The 19,828-nt window shown below is 36.9% G+C and overlaps 1 protein-coding gene across 2 annotated transcripts in view; it reads left to right on the top strand.

Moving 5' to 3' along the window:
- Nucleotides 1-19,828, top strand: part of DCDC1 (doublecortin domain containing 1) — a 491,420-nt gene that overhangs the window by 463,364 nt on the left and 8,228 nt on the right. For both annotated transcript variants that reach the window (XM_047878425.1, XM_047878424.1), the window contains exons 36-39: nucleotides 677-813; nucleotides 2,035-2,214; nucleotides 12,787-12,937; nucleotides 15,658-15,767. In XM_047878425.1, coding sequence (XP_047734381.1) covers nucleotides 677-813; nucleotides 2,035-2,214; nucleotides 12,787-12,937; nucleotides 15,658-15,767 — 578 coding nt within the window. The remainder of the gene's footprint in view (nucleotides 1-676; nucleotides 814-2,034; nucleotides 2,215-12,786; nucleotides 12,938-15,657; nucleotides 15,768-19,828) is intronic.

Below are 19,828 nucleotides of genomic sequence, written 5' to 3'. Positions count from 1 at the left end.
TTTAAATCTCTTTTATAACAATTTTAAGTGGACTACTAGTTAAAAGAATGCATATGTTCAAATCAACACACTTATTAAATTATGCCTATTATTCTTTGGAGTACCGTATTTCCAACAAATATTTTCTCTTACCACAGCTTTTTAACAACCTAAAGGGCACAGCAGAGGTGTCAGAAACTAATCGTGCTTGCGGGTATTATTAGATAGAAAAAAAGGCCTTCTGTCTCTTGGGTTAATATTATTTTAGAAGTACTTAATCCCCAGGCTGCTAAGCTAATTGTTGGGGAAAGGCTTATTATTAGTGAAGAGAACAAAACATATGTTCCATGACTGGAAGAGATGATGGGCTATATAGGTCATGGATTCTATTTGACTAAATTACCACTGAACCATATCGTGCATGAGAGGCTGGGGCCAGTGTGGAAGTCAGCATGTTATCTTTCTTTTCCATCTGTATGGTGAATATGCATATCCTGGCTGTTTGAAACCTCAAGCTCCCATATGAAGAAGCATTGTTAGATATTATTACCTTAGGCATCTTTGCTTTTATGATATATTTAGTATTTTAGCCTATGCTCCCAAGTGGAATGATTTATGCGTAGAATGGCAAACCAATTTATTTAAAATCTGAAAGCCCATCTTCGGAAACAACATTACCAGGGACTTCTTTCCCCAGGGCGGCGAGTAGCAGCATGTCAGCCAGCCGCCATGGTTCCCAACAAAAACCCTGTGCAGCCGGTGGTGATGGAAGGAGGATGGACCGAAAAGACTCAAGAGGAAATTAAACTCATGGAGCTCATAAGACATACAGAGGTGCGTTCTTCAGGACTCCAGACGCTAAAGACTGCCTCTTTAATAAGGTTTTAAAAGTATAGTATTGAATTTTAAAATTACGCTATTAATATATCCTCAGCATCTGGTCTGTTATGACCACATAAGCATATGCCAAGCATTGAGTTGGCATTTGGAGAGTAGTTATCTAAAAGACAGACAGCTCATAGGAAAGTCTGTTTTGTTTGAATGGAGACCAGAAATTATGACCTTAGTAAAGAAGAGAAAAAGGCCCAGTGGATATGTACAAAGGTAATTATAATAAGTGTAGTCAAGTTGAGCCTTATGGCTTCATTGCTCATCACTCCTAAGGGTATGTCTCAATATGTAAAAAGAGCAAGGAGCAAAATACTAATTGCAATGGAGACATTCAGAAGTGAGGAATTCAAAAAGCAGTTTCAGTCCAATTGGTTAATCAGTCAGGATTGCCAGACATAAAAAAAGTCGAGAAGAGAAAGGTCAGCTGTTGAGAGAGGACTGGGGATAGAGACCTGGGAAAACTTTTTGCTTTGTGAAGTTTTTCATCAAAATGATATGTTCTTATTTAATAGGGTTTCTCAAATCGTGAAATGTGTTCAATCTAAATCTTAGGCGTGTGCCCAAGTCAAGGTTACTAGAAAAAAAGAAATTGACATTGCTAGAAATATGACTTCTTGCCAAGCTGAGAAGGATAAATCACTGACCAGGGAATGAATGCAAAGCATTGAACTAGGACATGCTTGAAGTGGGATGAAAAGCTGCCTGGCAGGGATCTGGCAAAGTATAAGGGTGGTTGCTGTATTTTAAAAGACAGAGAGTAAAGACTCAAACAACAGTCATGCACATTCCCTGAAGCATTTCTTGGTTAAAGAAAATGATGTTGTGATTCTAATCAAAAACTCATTTGTTAAATGCAGAGAAATTGCTCAGTAGGAGAAACACCACACAGAAATCCAAAAACACATCTCTATTCATTTCTCCAAATTATAAATGAAAGTTAAGTGTTTTGCCAAAATAAATGCCTTATTATTATTACTCTAATGGTTCTTATTGCCTTTGATGACTCATGGAAGCAAGGGGGATTTAAAAAGATTCCGTGACAGGAGAGGGTAATGCACTTCCTAGAATTTTTACAATATAATTTACAATTATAAGGTATTTCTGTTTTCATCACATCCTTCATAAACATACTAACCAGGCAATTCTCTGGGCTTTTCTTACCAGGAGCACCTTTCTGCAGTTCAAGAACTGCAATCCAAAAGAAATTCTACAGTTGAGACTAAACGTATAGCACTCATTCGGAGCAGGCTGTACAAGCAGCCCAATGCAAAACGAGTCTGGATTTATCCAAATGGAGGCAGACCTGAAGATGGTACTTACGCCTGGGGCAAAACTATTTCAGAGGTAAATCTAGTGTAAGAGGAGATCGCTTCATTGGCCTGGATTCAAATTCTGGCCCGGGCATTTTTAGATTGTTAGATTAGGCGAATTATTTTACCTTTCTGGACCTCATTTCCTCATCTGTAAAATGGGAGCAATACTTTCCTCACAGGGTTGCTATGGTGATTAAATGGGCTTGTATGTGTGAAAAATGTGGAGCTCAATGCTGTCTGACACGTGTGTGAATCAGAATATGATACTTGACCAGCAGAGAACAATGACAGTTAAACCCACTCTAGCCAAAGAGTAAAACCTTAACTTTAAAAGCATAAATCGTTTTCCTGTTGTGTTTAAATCCTGGTTCACAAAAACGTGATTTTTTTCCCCACCAGGAATTATTCACTAGATATGTTTTCTGTAGTGCAAACAACAGTACTCTTAGAGAAAATCTATCATATTCTTACTACCCAGAGTACTGGGACCATGGCAAACTTTCCACTTTCCAAAGTTAAAACATTGACTAAGGAAAGGAGAAGTAGCAGTTCATTTATTTTTGTAATATCAAGGACATAGTCCTAAAATTTGGCATTTTGCTTTAGTCTCTAAATAAAAACTTTAGGTAGCTAACAAATGGATTTTGAGAGACTTTTAAAAAGTTTTGCAGTGGTATGTCAGATAACTGGCTTTTTATTTTGTGAAATGTTTTCATATAATTTTTCTGGGCCAAGAGGAAGTCATACATAGATGAGATGTCAGCAGGGGTTGAAGGGTAAGGGGAGACAGTGCAATAGACTGACGGGGGTGGAGTTCATGGAGGCTGATAAGGGCACATAGAATAGGAGGTGCACCTGGGAAGAGTTCTGCCCCTGAGGACTGGAGTCTCAAAATGAGACTGGGACTACTCCTTTGCGCTGGGGACACTGAATAATAACTGCAAAAGCAGAAGTTGACAACCAATTTGCTCTACTTGAGAGAGAAGAGATAAATATGTAGAAAGCGTATTGGAAACTAGTAATACAAGCAAAGGAACTCCATACACATGGTGGGGGGGGGGGAAGAAAGTGATTTTGTTTTTTAAAGAGCAAAATCGGGGCGCCTGGGTGACTCGGTCGGTTGAGCGTCCGACTTCGGCTCAGGTCATGATCTCACAGCTCCTGAGTTCGAGTCCCGGGTCGGGCTCTGTGATGACAGCTCAGAGCCTGGAGCCTGCTTTGGATTCTGTCTCCCTCTCTCTCTGCCCCTAACCCACTCACATTCTGTCTCTGTCTCTCTCAAAAATAAATAAACATTAGGAAAAAAAAATTTTTTTAAAAAGAACAAAAGCTTTTTCAATAAAAAACATCCTAGAAAATGTTCTATAACAAAGCTGAAATGTTCCTTCCTTGCTAGTTTCTTAAAAATTTTGAGTTCGTACTGTAGGGGCGGCTCAGTGGGTTAAGTGTCCGACATCAGCTCAGGTCACGATCTCGCGGTCCATGATTGAGTTCGAGCCCCGTGTGGGGCTCTCTGCTGACAGCTCAGAACCTGGAGCCTGCTTCAGATTCTGTCTCCCTGTCTCTCTGTTCCTCCCCCACTCACACTCTATCTCTCTCTCTCTGTGTCGCTCAAAAATAAATAAATGTTAGAAAAACAAATTTTTTTGGTTCATACCTAGAATGCCACACCTTAAAATGCCCTTCACCATTGCAAGTAGAACTGATACATTAATGAGGGAATAGGAAGTGATTAATTAATAGATAAAGGGTAGAGTGGGGGTGATAGGATTAAAGATAGTTTATCAGACTCAGAATAGCAAAACAATTTTTTTTAATTACATATATCCACTGGAGGAATAATTTTTTGATTTCTCTGACTTTCATGTAGCATGTAAAAGATACCCCATTTATGGGGTGATATTTTTATTATTCCATGATCATATATAATCTTTTATGAACTTTGTATATGAAGGGCATTATGCTAGATGCTGTAAAATATTATTTTAATTTATGTATGTGAAATGATTTTGAACATTTAATAGTGTAGTGTAATTGACAAGTTAGCATCAATTGTAATGGTAGCAGTAGAAAGAATAAAATAACACATGGTCTATGTTCTCATCAAATCAATATTTCAAATTGGCAACGCATTTGAAAATATGTCAAGGTTTATTTGAGTGTGTAGAGAAATGATCACTCTCATGTTGATGGATGTACAACTTGTTGGCAATACATATCATAAAAAAAATGTACTTCTAGAACTTTATCCCAGGGATATTTTTATGAATTTATGCAAAGATTGTTTGGTAAGGGTATTTATCACAGGGCTATTTATAACATAGATAGATTAGAAATAATTTAAATAGTCATCAATAGGGACTTGGTTAAATGAATTATAGTACATAGGATATAATATTATAACTCAATTAAAATGAACTTTGGAAAGAATAATGACAATAATGATGTTCCAGGCTAAGTGAAAGAAGCATAACATAAAGCATGTGGAGTTGGATTCTATACATACACATGCATACACTTAGAATACTTCTATTTTTGGAAGTATTTATCAAATGGTCTTATTGTTGGTGACCTAATAAAAGTGGTATTTCTTTCTTGTGCATTTTCCTCTGTGCTCTATATTTTGTTATGATGAATACAGATTGTAAGAAAATGTATTAGCTAAGGGATCTGACATTCTTCTTAGAGAAATACTAACAGCATGTTATAAAGGTCAAATTAGCAGTTCAGGCAGGAAGTTCAGTAGGAGTTCAGAGGAGGGGAACACTTCCCACCTGGGGTGAAGGAGAAAGGCTCCACAGAGGAATCAATCAGGACCTCTGATGAAACTTGAGAAATGGGTAAGATTCAGTATCTTAGGCAGAAAAAGCATTAATAAGGATGAGGGACACTGAACACAAAAGTATGGTTGTTAGAATTCAAAAATTAAATACATAATTCCAGTACCTAGATGGTACTTGGGCAGAGAAATAAAGATATATACGACTGGAGAGATTGTTTAAAAGCATATGGTGGACCCCACATGCTATCTACATTAGTCTACTTGGGGTGCCATAACGAACATCATAGACTGGGTGGCTTAAACAACAGAAACTTATTTCTCAGAGTCCTGGAGGCTAGAAAGTCCAAGATCAAGGTGTCAGCAGGGTTGGTTTCTGAAGGACCCTCTGGTTTGCAGATGACCCCCACCTCACCACTATGTGTTCTCACACAGCCTTTCCCCTGTACATGTGTGGAGAGAGAGATCTCTAGTTCCTCTTCCTCTTCTAATAAGGCCACGGTCCTGTCATATTAGTGCCCAACATTTGTGACCTCATTTAATCTTAATTACCTCCTTAAGGAACTTCCTCCAAATGAGTTTTGAGGAGGACATAATGTGGTCCATTACACTATCCCAGACCAAAGTGTTTTAGCCACCAGTCGTCTCTGAATAAATTCATGACATGGTATAAACAGTGTTTTACAGAGACTAATGTGGTCTCAGTATGTAGAAAGATACTTAGGAAATGTTTAGAAAGTTTCTGCATATTATTTCTTCCTTTGCTTTATTTTTAAAGAGATTTTAAAATAAATCTCTTTCCTTATCTTTTCCATACTGTCTGTTTTTGTATTTGGAGACCTGCATGAGATCCTTTGTGATCCATTAGAAATGTATCCATTCAAGCTATCAGGCTGTAAAGAATACTTCTGGAGAGTGGACTCTGTGTGAAACAAATAGACAACAGGAAGTGTAGGGCTCAGATTTCACTGGGGAGTCTGGCTAACACCACCAGTTCCAAAGAAACTCAGCTTCAATGGTTGGTACTTTTACCAGAGAAATGAGGAACAGAACACATTTCAAAGTGCTTCACTCTACTTTCTGTAATAAAACCCCCAGATGGTATTTGAATCCCGTCTAATGCAGACTTTTTCTCTGCTTCTTTCACTGCTGTGGCTATTCTGGATGATTTAACCACATTCTTCCTACCCACTCTTTGAACATTACTAGAGCAACTCATCTCCAACTGGCGAAGGCTCATCTGTCATCAGTGCACTAAGGTGGCTCCCTCTCCAGGGTTAGTGGCTCTTTCTTCAGAGCCGGCATCTCTCTCTGATTTATGATTATCCAGCCCCTCTTTCTATGGTCCTGAAACATTTGTCTTCTCCACCCCTACAACATCTCTTTGATTCTACAGAATCTCAAAACCAGTGTGTTTTCTCTCAGCCAAATAGTTCTTGATGCAGAAGTGGAAGCCGAAAGAATGAGAAACAGGTCCTTCTGATTTGTAGAGGCGAGCACCTCATGCCTGCAGGGAATATGCACTTGTTCTGTGATGCCCACGCGCCCAACCCTGAGAAGACTGGCCTATGAAAACTAAGCTCACAAGATAGATTGTGGGTGAGGAATTGTGCACAGAACATTGTTCCTTTGTTATGAGCTTTAGTTATTGCAAAAATTATGAACATACAATTTAGATTACCCACTTTAAAGAAGATACATGAATAAGTTTAGATACATTTGGAAAACTAAGAATTAATAATGTCATTGAAGGTAATAAGCTGACTAGATATTTTAGAGCCTTTCTGTACTGAAAATGCCTTATTTTCACATTTTAAAAATATTTTTGTGAACTCATTAACTTTGTCTCATGTAGATAGATCTTTATGAAAACCAAGTGAAATATATATTTAATTCACATTTTGCATTTAGTATATGTTTTTATTAAATAACGTTCATTTTTCTGATTATAAATAAAATCTCAATAAAATAGTCACATTTTAGTAGTAAAGTAAGGGAAAATGTAAGAATTACCTTTATGTGAGTTCTTTTTTTTTAAATTTTTTTTTCAACATTTTTTATTTATTTTTGGGACAGACAGAGGCAGAGCATGAACGGGGGAGGGGCAGAGAGAGAGGGAGACACAGAATCGGAAACAGGCTCCAGGCTCCGAGCCATCAGCCCAGAGCCTGACGCGGGGCTCGAACTCACGGACCGCGAGATCGTGACCTGGCTGAAGTCGGACGCTTAACCGACTGCGCCACCCAGGCGCCCCATGTGAGTTCTTTTCAAGCTGTGGAAGTTTTCCCCAGAAACCTATCCATACATATTTCTAGGACAGCTCCTCATTGCTCCCAACCCAGATAGAAACCCAGTTACCATATTTGTTGGTTGTTTTAAAGCTGAAAAACAAAATAACTTCTATGGACTGAATTGTGCACTCCCTCCCCCAATTTTTTTGCTGAAGCCCTAACCTCCAGTGTGACTTATTTAGAGATATGGCTTTCAGGAGACAATTAAGGTTGAGGCCTGTGGGTGGTTCAATAGGTTAAGTGTCCAACTCTTGGTTTCGGCTCAAGTCATGATCTTACAGTTCATGGGTTCAAGCCCTGAATGGGATTCTTTCTCCAGCTCTCTCTGTCCCTCCCCTACACACTGTCTCTCTCAAAAGTAAATAAACGTTAAAAAAAAAAAGGAGACAGTTAAAGTTAAATGAGGTCATAAGTGTGGGGCCCTAACCTGATAGGATTTGTGGCCTTTGTAAGAAGAGGAAATGAGAGCCCATTCTTCTCCCACCGTGTGGGGACACAACAAAGAGCCAGGAAGAGAACTGTCACCAGAAACTAAATTGGCCACTACTTTAATCTTGGATTTCCCAGCTTCCAGAACTGTGAGAAACAAAATTATGTTGCTTAAGCCACCCAATGCATGATATTTATTTTGGCAACTTTGAGCAGACTAAGACAGTGACTATTGTTATGGAAATTTTAGAAAAATCCAAAGAAAAACCATATGAATCTATTGTAATATCTATGATTTTTTGATTATTTTAATCACATTTCTACTGTTTTCAACTTACATAAAAACATATGGCCACTGTATTAAAATTAGAAAAAGAAAAAATGCCAAGAAGGAAATGAAAATTCTATCACCCACAAATAACCATAGTTATAACTTTAGTGAATATATTTCTATGGTTACTATACAGTTATAATATTTTTTGCCATTGTGATCATAGCAGATCACACAATATATATAATTTTGCAGCCTGCATTATTCACCTAACAAACTAATGTGATTTCCCACCCACATATTTAACATTCCTTAACAAAAGAATTATTTTCAATGGCACCATAATCTTCTATCAAATGGGCAGATTATTATTTATTCATTCATTCAGTTTTCTGTTGTTTTCCATTAGGTTGTAATTTTTTGCTGTCATAAAGCATGCTCCGATAAATATATACATCTGTATTTAATTTTCTGATTATTTCCCCTAAATAACTTCTTAGTAAGATTGCTAGGTCAAATTATGTAAACATGCTTGAGAATTTTGATAGCTATTGCCAAAGCATTTTCCAGGAATATTTCAGGAGTTTATGCTCCCACAAATAGTGAATAAGAGCTTCTACCTACTTGTGGTATACATGAGGTTTCAGCAATGCTAAATGCAGCCATTTAGAAACATATTTGTGGGTTTGACAGGGAATTTTATATCCATGTTTTAATTTGTATGTCTTTAATTACTTGTATAAGTGATTTTGATTTGATTTATCATTTATTAGTCATCTGTGAATTTCTTGTTAAATCCTTTGCTATTTTTCTATTGGAAGTATTTTTCACACTGATATGAATTTTCTTTTTCTTAAAGCAATAAGCAACATCTAACTTTATCAGATTTAGTGTAACAAATTTCCAATTTGCCACTGTGTCTATGGGTTTTTTCAATGTACAGAATTATTATATTTTAAAAGTTCTTTGTTTTTAAATGTTCTGATAGTCTTTTACTATCCTAAGTTCATATAAAGATTCATCTGGTTTTCTTCAAATTTTTTATCATTTTATTTTTCTCTTTTACTTTTTAAACTGTGTGAAACTCCTCGTGTAAAATTTGAGCAAAGTTATTTCTCTGCTATATTTGTTGGCGTAAAATTATCTCAGCCCTACTTACGGACTAATCTGTTTTTGTTCTTCCAACTGAGCTGGAATGCAATCTTTATAATAAACTAATTCTTATTAGCTTCTGCTCTTAAACAATCCAACATATCTAATACTTCTAGAATTATTACAGCTTTTTCTTATATTTTAATATCTGAAAGAAGTTGCCTATTGTTCTTTGTTTTCAAATTTTACTTGAATACCCTTGTGTATTGATTCTTATAGATGAATTTTGAAATTACAGTCCAACACTCTAAAGTCATCCTGCAGGGTTTTGACTATAGTTGTGTCAGGCTATTAATTAATTTCATAAGAATCAATCTTTGCAGCCAGATTGAATTCTGTGGCATTGTTTTATATATGTGTGTAAGCATATATAAAAAATATATATGTATCTTTTTTAGTCCTTCAGTAAAATTTTATAATTTTTTATAAGGGTCTTGCATTTGAAAATAATTGTCATTCCTAATTGGTTTTGCTGTTAGGATAGATTTCCCCCCACTATATTTTCTGAATGTCTATTTCTGTGAACAGGAAAACTATCAATATTTTATAATTTATTTTGTTCTTGGCCACTTTATTAAACATTTTTCTCTTATTATTAATCTTTTATTTGATTCACATAAATTTTCTAAGAATAAAATCATATTAAGTTCACATGATGGTGATTTTGTCTATTTTTTTAAGACATGAATTATTTTTCTTATTCTGATTTTAAGTTTTATTGTATTGGTTGTAATCATAAAAATGAATGTTCTTAACAAAGGAAAACAGAGAAAAAGGGCATCTCTTGCCCTCATGAATAAATAGACAGTTGGAATGCTTGCGTTTTCTTCCTTTCCCATGTCCCTTTTTGATGATGCTTTGCATTTTTTTTTCTCGATGAAGACTAAAATTTTTAATTCATTTATTTTCTGACCATTTTTTGTAGCAGTTGTATCATGTTTTAGTGGTCTTACTGCTTAGTATTATTCATTTCACATTATGACTTTCCCATAGTGAAGGAATTTCATTCATTTCTTAATAATCTGAAATGTATGTGAGTGATATGTTTTCCTAGTTTTTGTGTACATGAGGATATCATTTGTTTCCTATAACCAAAAGTAGTAATTAAGCTGGATATAGAATTCTTATGTTAAAACATTTTCTCCTAAAAACTTCATATTTTATCCCATTTTCTTTGACATTCATTGTTGCAGAAAACAGATCTAAATATAACTGAACTTTCCCCCATGTCTATAATTCATACTTTTCAATTCAGTTATATTTAAATGTTAGTCAGTTTTTCATTAACTTTGCCATATTCTGAGTTAGCCTATTTGATCTAAAGACATGGATCTTTGGAACAGGAAAGTTTTCTTCTTCTTCTTCTTCTTCTTCTTCTTCTTCTTCTTGATAGTTGCTTAAGTTTAATTTATTCTGAATTCTTCTCCAGTACCACAAATAATGTATAGGTTTAATATCTGATGTCTTGACACTCCAGATGTTTAACTTTCCTCTCATAAATTTTATGTCTTATGCTTTCACTATATCCTGTGAGGTTTTCTCAACTTAGTCCTCCCTAATACTGATTTGATTTTCTATAATATTCAGTCTCCTTGTCTTCTGTTTTCAAAACAGATGTTAATTCTACTACTGAGTCTTTTATTTCCTTACCTTCTCTCCTCTTTTCATTTAGCTCTCTATTTACCCTAGTTTGAAACACTGTTCCTTCTCTTACTAGCTGTGTGATCTGTGTTAAGATATTTAACCTCTGTTCTCCATTTTTGTCATCAATAAAAGGAAGATAATAATTATTTCCATAGAATGAAACCAGATTGTCCTTAGAAACTTTTAGAAAAGTTTCTATCCCATAGAAATGTCCCAATAAATGTTAACTGCTATTATTGTTACCTTCGTCGTCATCATCATCATCATCATCTCTGCCTCATCTCAGCAATACTTCTTTTCTTTAAATTGCTGTCATCTCATTTCTGTGTGTGTTTGTGTGCGTGTGTGTATGTGTTTATGGAAGTCAAATTTTATTGAATTTGGGGAAAACCCAATACAGATATTCTCTAAAATGTATTCCTGCTGTAAATCTTTTTCTAAATCTTCACCTTGAGGACTGTGTAAAACATAAAGTTTTCTATGTTGTAGAATACTTTCATAAGCCTCATATGGTTGCTGTTGTTAATTTTTTTTTTATCTATGCCTCCTTGTACAAGGAGAGATCTTTTGACAGAAGACAGGATAGATTAGTTCTCTTTGTTTCCCGTACATTTTTACTTGGGATCTCTCAGGATCCTCTCCTATATCTCAAGTCACAGATCTGGTTCATATGCCCAGTATTGAGTCAAATTGCTGCTGATTGGCTGTTGCCTAGCAGGAGGGGTAGGTAAGAATACTCTCCCACTGCTCTATTCTATCTACAGAAGGGAATGTATTCTTGGGTAATTTTAATTATTATTCAATTCAATTCATTCATCCCTTACCCAAAGTAGTGGGTGTGAAAACTGCACTTTCCAATTGCATCGTTTCATCACTGTCTTGTCTTGCTTCATATTATTGATTCATTTCCCATATACAAGATGTCATTATGTGCCTAGTTCTGCTCCCTGCCAGGCTACAGTGTTGGGAGTTGTAGTCCCTAAATAGATCGATAAAAAGGAGTATTTGTTGTGGGGCACCTGGGTGGCTCAGTCGGTTGAGTGTCTGATTCTTGATTTTGGCTCAGGTTATCATCTCATGGTTCATGAGATCAAGCCCCACATTGGGCTCTACACTGAACATGGAGCCTGCTTATCTCTCTCTTTCTGTTCCTTTGCCCCTTCCCTGATCATGTGCTCTCTCTCTCAAAAAAAAAAAAAATTGGATGTATTGGTTATGATTTAGGGCTCATGTGGACCTGGCTCCTGCATTTTGGAGGAACAAGTGTCAGGTAAAAATCATGCACGCAAGTGTGTAGAAACCTCTAATTTTCCCCTTACTTGCTTTTATTATTCTGTCTTAAAGTCTTATTCACACTTTCATGGAATTGCCCTTAGGGGTCTGGCAACATGTTGACTAATCTTTCTAATACTGTTGACACTCTGCATCTGTACATGTATTTTTATGAATATTTCTAGGAAAACTGAGAGAAACTGACTAAGGCCCTTACAGATCGTTTTTAAATTTTCCAAGTTAAAAAGAAAAAGAAGACTTTCTAATCATAGAATCAAAGAGGTCTTAAACCAAAACTTTGATTTTATAGTTGAAGATACTCTTTTCATAGAGAAGTTGCCTGACTGGTCTGAGGTCAGAAGAGGCCGAAGGCCCAGGTCTCCTCACTTCTGGGTCAGTGCTTTTGTCTTCTAGTTTCTTGCTTGTTGAAAAAAAAATATTTTCAGCTATTGTGACAAGTTGAGATTCTCAAGCCAGGGCTTTTCATATTTAGGCATTTTTTAAGCAGCAAGAAGCCTTCTTCCACATGGGAAAATAGAGAACCACAAGGAAAAAATCCAGTAAGAGCACAGAAGTTCCTCATTGTGAAAGCACTTTGGAAACATTTTATATGCTATTTTTCCCATATCCTTCTATAACTCTCTAATAACCACAAGTAAAATAAATATTCAAACTGGGAGAATAGTAGTCCTAAAGGAGTTGATTCTTTAAGACTTCATAATGTTGTGACATTTCATATTCTATCTCTGTCCCTTTGTATTTCAGCTGCTGGATGACTGTTCCTCTCGTCTCAAAATGGTCCACCCAGCCAGAGCACTGCACACCCCGGATGGAGAACCAATTTACTCGTGGGATGACATAGAGAGAGACATGGTCATCTGCGTATCCATAGGACGTGGCTTTATAACCCAAAAGAGTATGGGTGACAGTTTCTTTTCCATCAAGTTTTTGAAGAATTAAACCATCTTGTCTTTTCTTCAAAGAGCTTACTTTCTGAATTTTATATCCCATCATGATGATTTTTAATAATTATCTTCTGGATCCACCCTTTTCTACTCCAGTTATACTTCTGTTCTGGAAATTCACTGTTGACACCATTTGCACTCAAGAATTCAATCAGAGTTCTGTTAGTCTTGAGCCTTATCCAGGGGGCTTATTTGCAGAAATTCTAAATGGCCTCATTTGAAGGTATTCCCTTAGCATGAACCCTGAGGAAAGCGAGGCTCTGTTGACTTCCTACTTTCAAGTTATTTAAAACTTAATGGCTTATTAAATAGCGACTACAGTTTGCAGAACTCTTTTTTTAGCAGTAAGTAAATATATGCTCATTTTATTATTTTATCTATTCTTTGCTAATTTTCTTTTCTAAGTGATACCAATGGAAAAGAATACATATATGTTATTAAACCAATTCTTGCTCTTTATCCTGTTTGCCTGAAGAATTTTTAAAAATTTTTTTCTAATGTTTATTTTTTGAGAGAGAGAGACAGAGCATGAGTTGGGGAGGGACCACAGAGAGAGAGGGAGACACAGGATCTGAAGCAGGCAGCACAGACCCCAACGCGAAGCTCAAACTCACGAACCGTGAGATTATGACATGAACTGAAGTCGGACACTCAACCGACTAAGCCATCCAGGTGTCCCAGCCTGAGGAATTTAAAGCCCCTTGCAGGTGTTAGCTGTACATTAACAAAGACATAATTTTCAGGAATTCTGAAGAACAGGATATCACTTTAAAGGAAATCAAAAGATTAGGAAATGAATTACCTGGGATCCCTAAAATAAGTAATACTAGATTATTTCTTTTTAAAGTCACCATAAAATTATTATTATTATATGTAAGGTACACAAACCAAAAACTTTTAAAACAGTTGCAATCATATCTTTACATTTAGCCCAGAACAAAAGTATAGGAATGAAGACTGAAATGCAGGAAGACAAGGATTTATTGGGATGCCTATCACTGTTCTGAGGTATTCCACAATATTTCTCCAGCACCACCCGACATCGAGGAAGAGGTTTCAGTCGTATTCTTTGTATGCCCCTGTCCCTATCACTCACCATTACCTCTCACCCCAGCTCTTGGAGACCCCACTATGTGGTTACTTAGAAGAATAATTTGGGGTTCTTGCCATTAGTATTAGCTGATAGCTTTCTGTGTTCGCAAACTGCACAGCCCTGTAAAAGAAATATAAGCCAAGGTTCCTTCCCTGAAAGAGTTTTTGATCTAATTAAGTATATGAACACACTTGAAATATTACGGTACACTTGAATAGTAAACAAATGAGCGGTACAGTAGAAGGTACTTTTCCAGTTTCTTCATTGTTTATGCTCAATCTTTCATACTCTTAGGATTGTCTTCTGTTACCCGGCCCCTATCCTCCTGGCTTCACTGTGTTCATTGGGCCTTTATGAGAAATAAAGCTAGGACAACCTGGCCAAACAGGTATCCAAAACACAGAGAGAAATGTAGGGCCCCTTCCCAGAAGCAGGCTTGTTACCCGTAAAAGCTGAAGGAAAGAGAGAAAACAGGAAATTCAAATGTTACTTTCCCTACTAGTTTCTCCATGTTAGTTCTCTGGACCTTTGACAAGGCTATGTAGACAAACATTTTTCTTTTTTGCATCATCAATTATGTATATCCACATAGATCACTATGGTGTGAAAGTTGATTCTTTTCCTCTGGACGTAGGTTCCCATACTTCACTTCATATTTTCACCTTCATGATGAAGAGATTAGTGGTTTTTCCCAATTGTCTAAGTGTCTCAAAGGGTGATGTATTTTCTAGGAAACCTAACTGATAGCGGAGTTTAATTTAAGTGTCCTTTAGAAACTTATTTTACTATATATAAGTTGCCATTTATTGTTTTTCCTGAAATAATTAAGTTAGAAATAATCATTAAGTAGAATATATTATTAAATACTCAGAATGCTTTAAAAAAAGAAAGAAATGCTACTAGTGTATCTATATGTATATGTATATGTATATCTATATCTATATATCTATATATAGATAGATATACTTATGAAGGTACACTTAAACAATCATTACACTCAAAATTTTGCTGTGGCCTACTGGCTTAAGTATATGGTAGAAAATAAGGCAGTCTGGGAGTTTCAAAAAAGTAAACACTCTACAATAACTTATTTTATGTACTATAATATAAAAACATTTAGCATGTGAAAGTCATCAAGAATCACACTGGGTTTTTGAAAAATAGATTTGTTTTGGCAAAACAAATCATATGCTGTTAGAATGGTTTCTTTCACACAGACCCCCCCCAACGAAAGTAAAAGAGTGCTTTATGCCATTTGTCATCAACTTGGAGCACTGTTCTCACTGCTGTGTTTACTGTCTTTTCAGTGGGTTCAATTTCTAGACCACTCCCAGGTTAGCCTCCAATTCAGGCTTTTTACAAAGCCTGGAAGGAAGCCCTCTCCAGAACTGCCATTCTGTAGAAATCCAGAGAATGTTAGCACGTATCTGATGTGATAAGCAAGTCAAGTGTGTAATGAGAGAGTCCAGCGTGGGAGTCAAGGATTTCTGAAGGATTTTTGAGTTTTTCATCATCTTGGACTTTTAATTACTTTCTATAAATACATTGACATGTCTCTCAAAATAATCTTTTTAACAGAATTAAAGCAACTGATGGAGATAAGAGCAAATTATGCCAGAATCCGAAGGCAGCAGGGCCCTCAAGCCACAAACATTGTGGTGTCACGATCTGAAAAGCTGCAATTTCCGGTACAGCCACACAGTTCATTTCTATCAGAGCCATCATATTTTGTGCTGTATTTTGCTGGGGTAACATATGTGTATACACTCATATGCTCATATGCTTTCTATGACATAACAATTACTTATCCTTTTTAATTTTGTATAGTATCTTTTAAAAAAGTTGCGACCCTCTACATCTTACATAGAATGGCATTTGCTGCCTCAAATGTGTTCTTGGAAAGGCAACAAACTTTGACAAAATAATGCCAGTAAAATAACTATCTTAGATGTGTTTTCTCTCAGAAAAAAAAAAGAGAAACTACTATTATTATTTAAAAATAATTTGGTGGGGTCAAGTAATATTTTATGTGTCTATATATATTGTGTGTGTATTTATATATATAATTTTGTGGGGTCAAGTATTATATGTGTGTGTGTGTGTGTGTAATTTGATAATAAAATAGGTTGTTTGACCATCTAACACTAAATTTGACCCAAACTGACATTTTTCTGGTTCAACCACCTTATTTTCTGTGTTAAAATCCTGCATTTACTGAATAAAAATGAAATGGCTGGTGGCCACTGAACACCACATGAATCAATGTCTCCTTCTCCAGTTTCCCTTCAGTTTGGCCTGTGGTAGCAAGCAGCAGTCTTTATGGGGCACAGCTACATGTTGTTCACAAAAATGAAGCTGGCTATTCCGGACTAAGCTCAGTAACTGAAAGCCGTAGACTGTGTCCTCAGTCCTCAGTCCTCAGAACTTAGAGAAAGGTTGTATGAACTGTTAAAAAGAAAAGTCACGTGAGGATTTCTTTTTAAGACATCAAGGGAGATCCTCAGCAATCTTAAGTAGCAATACTACAGGAAGAGAAAAACTTACCTATTAATTTTTTCCTGCAATGAAGAAAGAATTTCTCTCTGTCTCTTTTTTTTTAATAGCAGTGACAAATCAGAGTTTGGTTTACGGTCCTGGTAGAAAATTTCAAGAGAAATGTTCTTCTCTCTCTTGCTTTGAAAGCCACTCACAGCTCTGTCTGAATATAAATTGCAACCTGGCTAGGTGTGTACAGAAGGGCTCAGCTGGCTCCCTCCTCAATCCACCACTTTAATGTAATGCAGTAGATCATGTCTACTGAAGGGGGCTCTTGGTAATCATTGCAAAAGGCCTAGTATTTACTCCCAGTCTGCAAATCAGTGGGGCTGCATGAATAAATTCCTGCTGGTTCCAACACCACTAAAAGGAGAGCACATTGAGGTGAAATTTCACATGTTACATCCACAGCAATTTGCCCTTTTGCAGACACTGTTGTACGATGTTAGAGATGTGAAGGCATCCCAGAACAGCTTTGTGACACATAGGAAAAAAGATTGCATGTGACCCCCATTTTTCTTTTTCTTTTTTTAACAAGAAAGTCAAAATAAGAAAGGTCAAGGAACATGCTCCAGGTCAGAAAGCGGGACAACAGGATTCTTACCTGCTGGGCTTCTGCTTAGAATGATTGGATCACAATTCCCATAGACACAGAACTTTTCATTTTTTATTTTTTCAAAATTCCTTGAAAACAAAGGCATTTCTCTAGGTGCAAAAGTACCTATCATTTTTCTGCCAGAGAAAAGTTGATTTGCTATGAAAATGGCATGATTTCACCCTGGATCAAATGTGCAAATTCTTGTGAAGTTTTCACTGTTGCATGTGAATACGCCTGAAGCGAAAATTGGCAATATCACACAACGCTCTATCAAGCACCAGGAGACATAAGGCAAAACTCTTTAACTGAACTTTTCTATTACCAGTAAATGGGATTTTAGATGTAATATAACAGTCATCAACACATCACATTTTACCAGCAAGGCAGTGACACTTACTTTGTGGACGACGGCTTGCACAGAGTAGCTTGGCAGTTCATAGCTACTTTGAACGAAGACTGAGAACAGCCCTGCTCTTTCCTTATTATTGACCTTCCTTCTTAGTTGGCCAGAAGGTGGACTGGGGAGCGGTTACTCCACCTCGGCAAGGACTATAGGATAAGACTATTGCAATTCTGTTCGGCCTTCCTGGGCTTTTAATAAACCCAGTAATTTCCTTTGGGGACATGTTTATCAAATTTGAATCAGCTTCGTATATATAAGTCACATTTCAATATTTTCTATCAACTGGAAACCATTTATTATTAAATACTAAAACAACCATCCCCCAGTCCATGGCCTTCTCCAGAAATTTATTTCCTGCTGGTTCACAAAACACCCTTAAGGTGATCCAGATGTTAATCAACAGTGTACCAGCATTTGTGATTGTCCTCAGGAGGACTTTTCTGGATATTTTTGCCCCATCCCTAGCTTTTGTTGCCTGATGAAGTGTTGGGGTGAAATTGGATGTTTCTAAGCCAGGTGACTAAAAGTAACATGCCTGAAAGTTTGACAAACATTTTGAGATTAACTGGAAGTGTTTTATAAATAAGAAACATCTATCTGGGTACTTATGTCAGTTTTGCAAAACAGGACACGTTAGTAATGATTCAAAATGCAAAGGTCATTTTGTAGAGCAATAACCTGAATTTCCATTTCTCTCTCGATTTTCTTAGTAACTAAATTTTTGTGTGTGTGTGTATTAAGAAAGCAAAGCAAAAAACAACAAAAAGGTAAAGATAAATTTGTTCCCTTTACCAAAGAATCACTTAGAAATTGTAGCTAGTGGCTATTGCTGTGTTTATGAGCTAATCTTTAATAATAGCCCAGGTGTGCTGAGTGTCATTGAGATTTGTGATTCACCGAGGCAGCAGCTTTTTTGTTTTATTTTTTTCTTTCTGGCATCATTTGGAAGAGAGCAATCAAAACCCACAGATCTGTGTTATTCTAGGTCATCACAAATCAGATGCAAATGTCCTCAGTTAAATGGAATTTGGACCCATTGGTGATCCTCAATTGTTTTTATTAAACCAATGGCTCCAGTTCCCTCTTGCCTCTGAGCACATTTCAACCCCTCCTAAGGCTAGGTGGGCAGAAAGAACAGCCACTTTCTTTTCAATGCAGTGAACTAAAATTCTGCATAAGTGGCATGGCTTGGACCGATTGGCCTTAGCAACCGCAAAGAAGATGGACAAAGACTGCCATTCAGGTTAAGTGCTGATGGGAGCAAATGGCCCAACTGTATAACATGGCTGTGTGGTGGGTGTCTGCTGCCAGCTATAGTATTTTCTAATTCTGTGAGTCTGTAATATAAACTATCAATAGGCTGTCACCCTGTACCATACGTGCAAATAGAAATATATGAGGGGAGAGGAAGTGCTTCTGCCCATGCTGCAGCTGGGTTGGGGGAGGGAGAAAGAAACAAGATGGAAAATTATATTTATATGGCAAGTACAATGGTGATTCTGAATTGGATGTGCAATCACTCATCGTCTGCTGTAGTCCTGTAGATATAAGTTTCAGTCAATCACTGGATCCATTAGGTCCTGGTTTTTCCATCCTAGAAGTTTCGAATGTCACCTGTGTCAGACCAACTGAGATAGCTGGGCAGTCAGACTCTCCATACCACCAGCAGCAGCTGGGTTTAAAAAAAAAATTCCAAAAGGCATAAATGACCCTGCAGACTGTGCTAGACTGGAAAGGAAGAGAGGAGGGAATCTCCCAGAACTTCTAGGGTTGGTGCCCCCAAAAAGATGAGATTTGATTACATCTCTCTCTCTCTTCATTTCCACTTCTTTCCATTCTTCCTTCCTTTCTTCTTTCTCGTTGCCTGTTGTTCTTCTCTCCTCAGTCTTCCCTGCTTTTCTCATCTAAGGGCCCTTGAATTCCATCTTTTATTTTAAATTTTTTTTTTTCAACGTTTATTTATTTTTGGGACAGAGAGAGACAGAGCACGAACGGGGGAGGGGCAGAGAGAGAGGGAGACACAGAATCGGAAACAGGCTCCAGGCTCTGAGCCATCAGCCCAGAGCCTGACGCGGGGCTCGAACTCACGGACCGCGAGATCGTGACCTGGCTGAAGTCGGACGCTTAACCGACTGCGCCACCCAGGCGCCCCCCATCTTTTATTTTAAAACAATCCTTTCTAGAGCAATTTGTGGATCAGCAGGGATGCTTCC

The sequence above is a fragment of the Prionailurus viverrinus genome, chromosome D1 (assembly GCF_022837055.1).
Source record: "Prionailurus viverrinus isolate Anna chromosome D1, UM_Priviv_1.0, whole genome shotgun sequence".
In the NCBI taxonomy this organism is placed as follows: domain Eukaryota; kingdom Metazoa; phylum Chordata; class Mammalia; order Carnivora; family Felidae; genus Prionailurus; species Prionailurus viverrinus.
The sequence above is the reverse complement of the archived record's forward strand: the minus strand, read 5'-3'. Positions and strand labels throughout refer to the sequence as shown.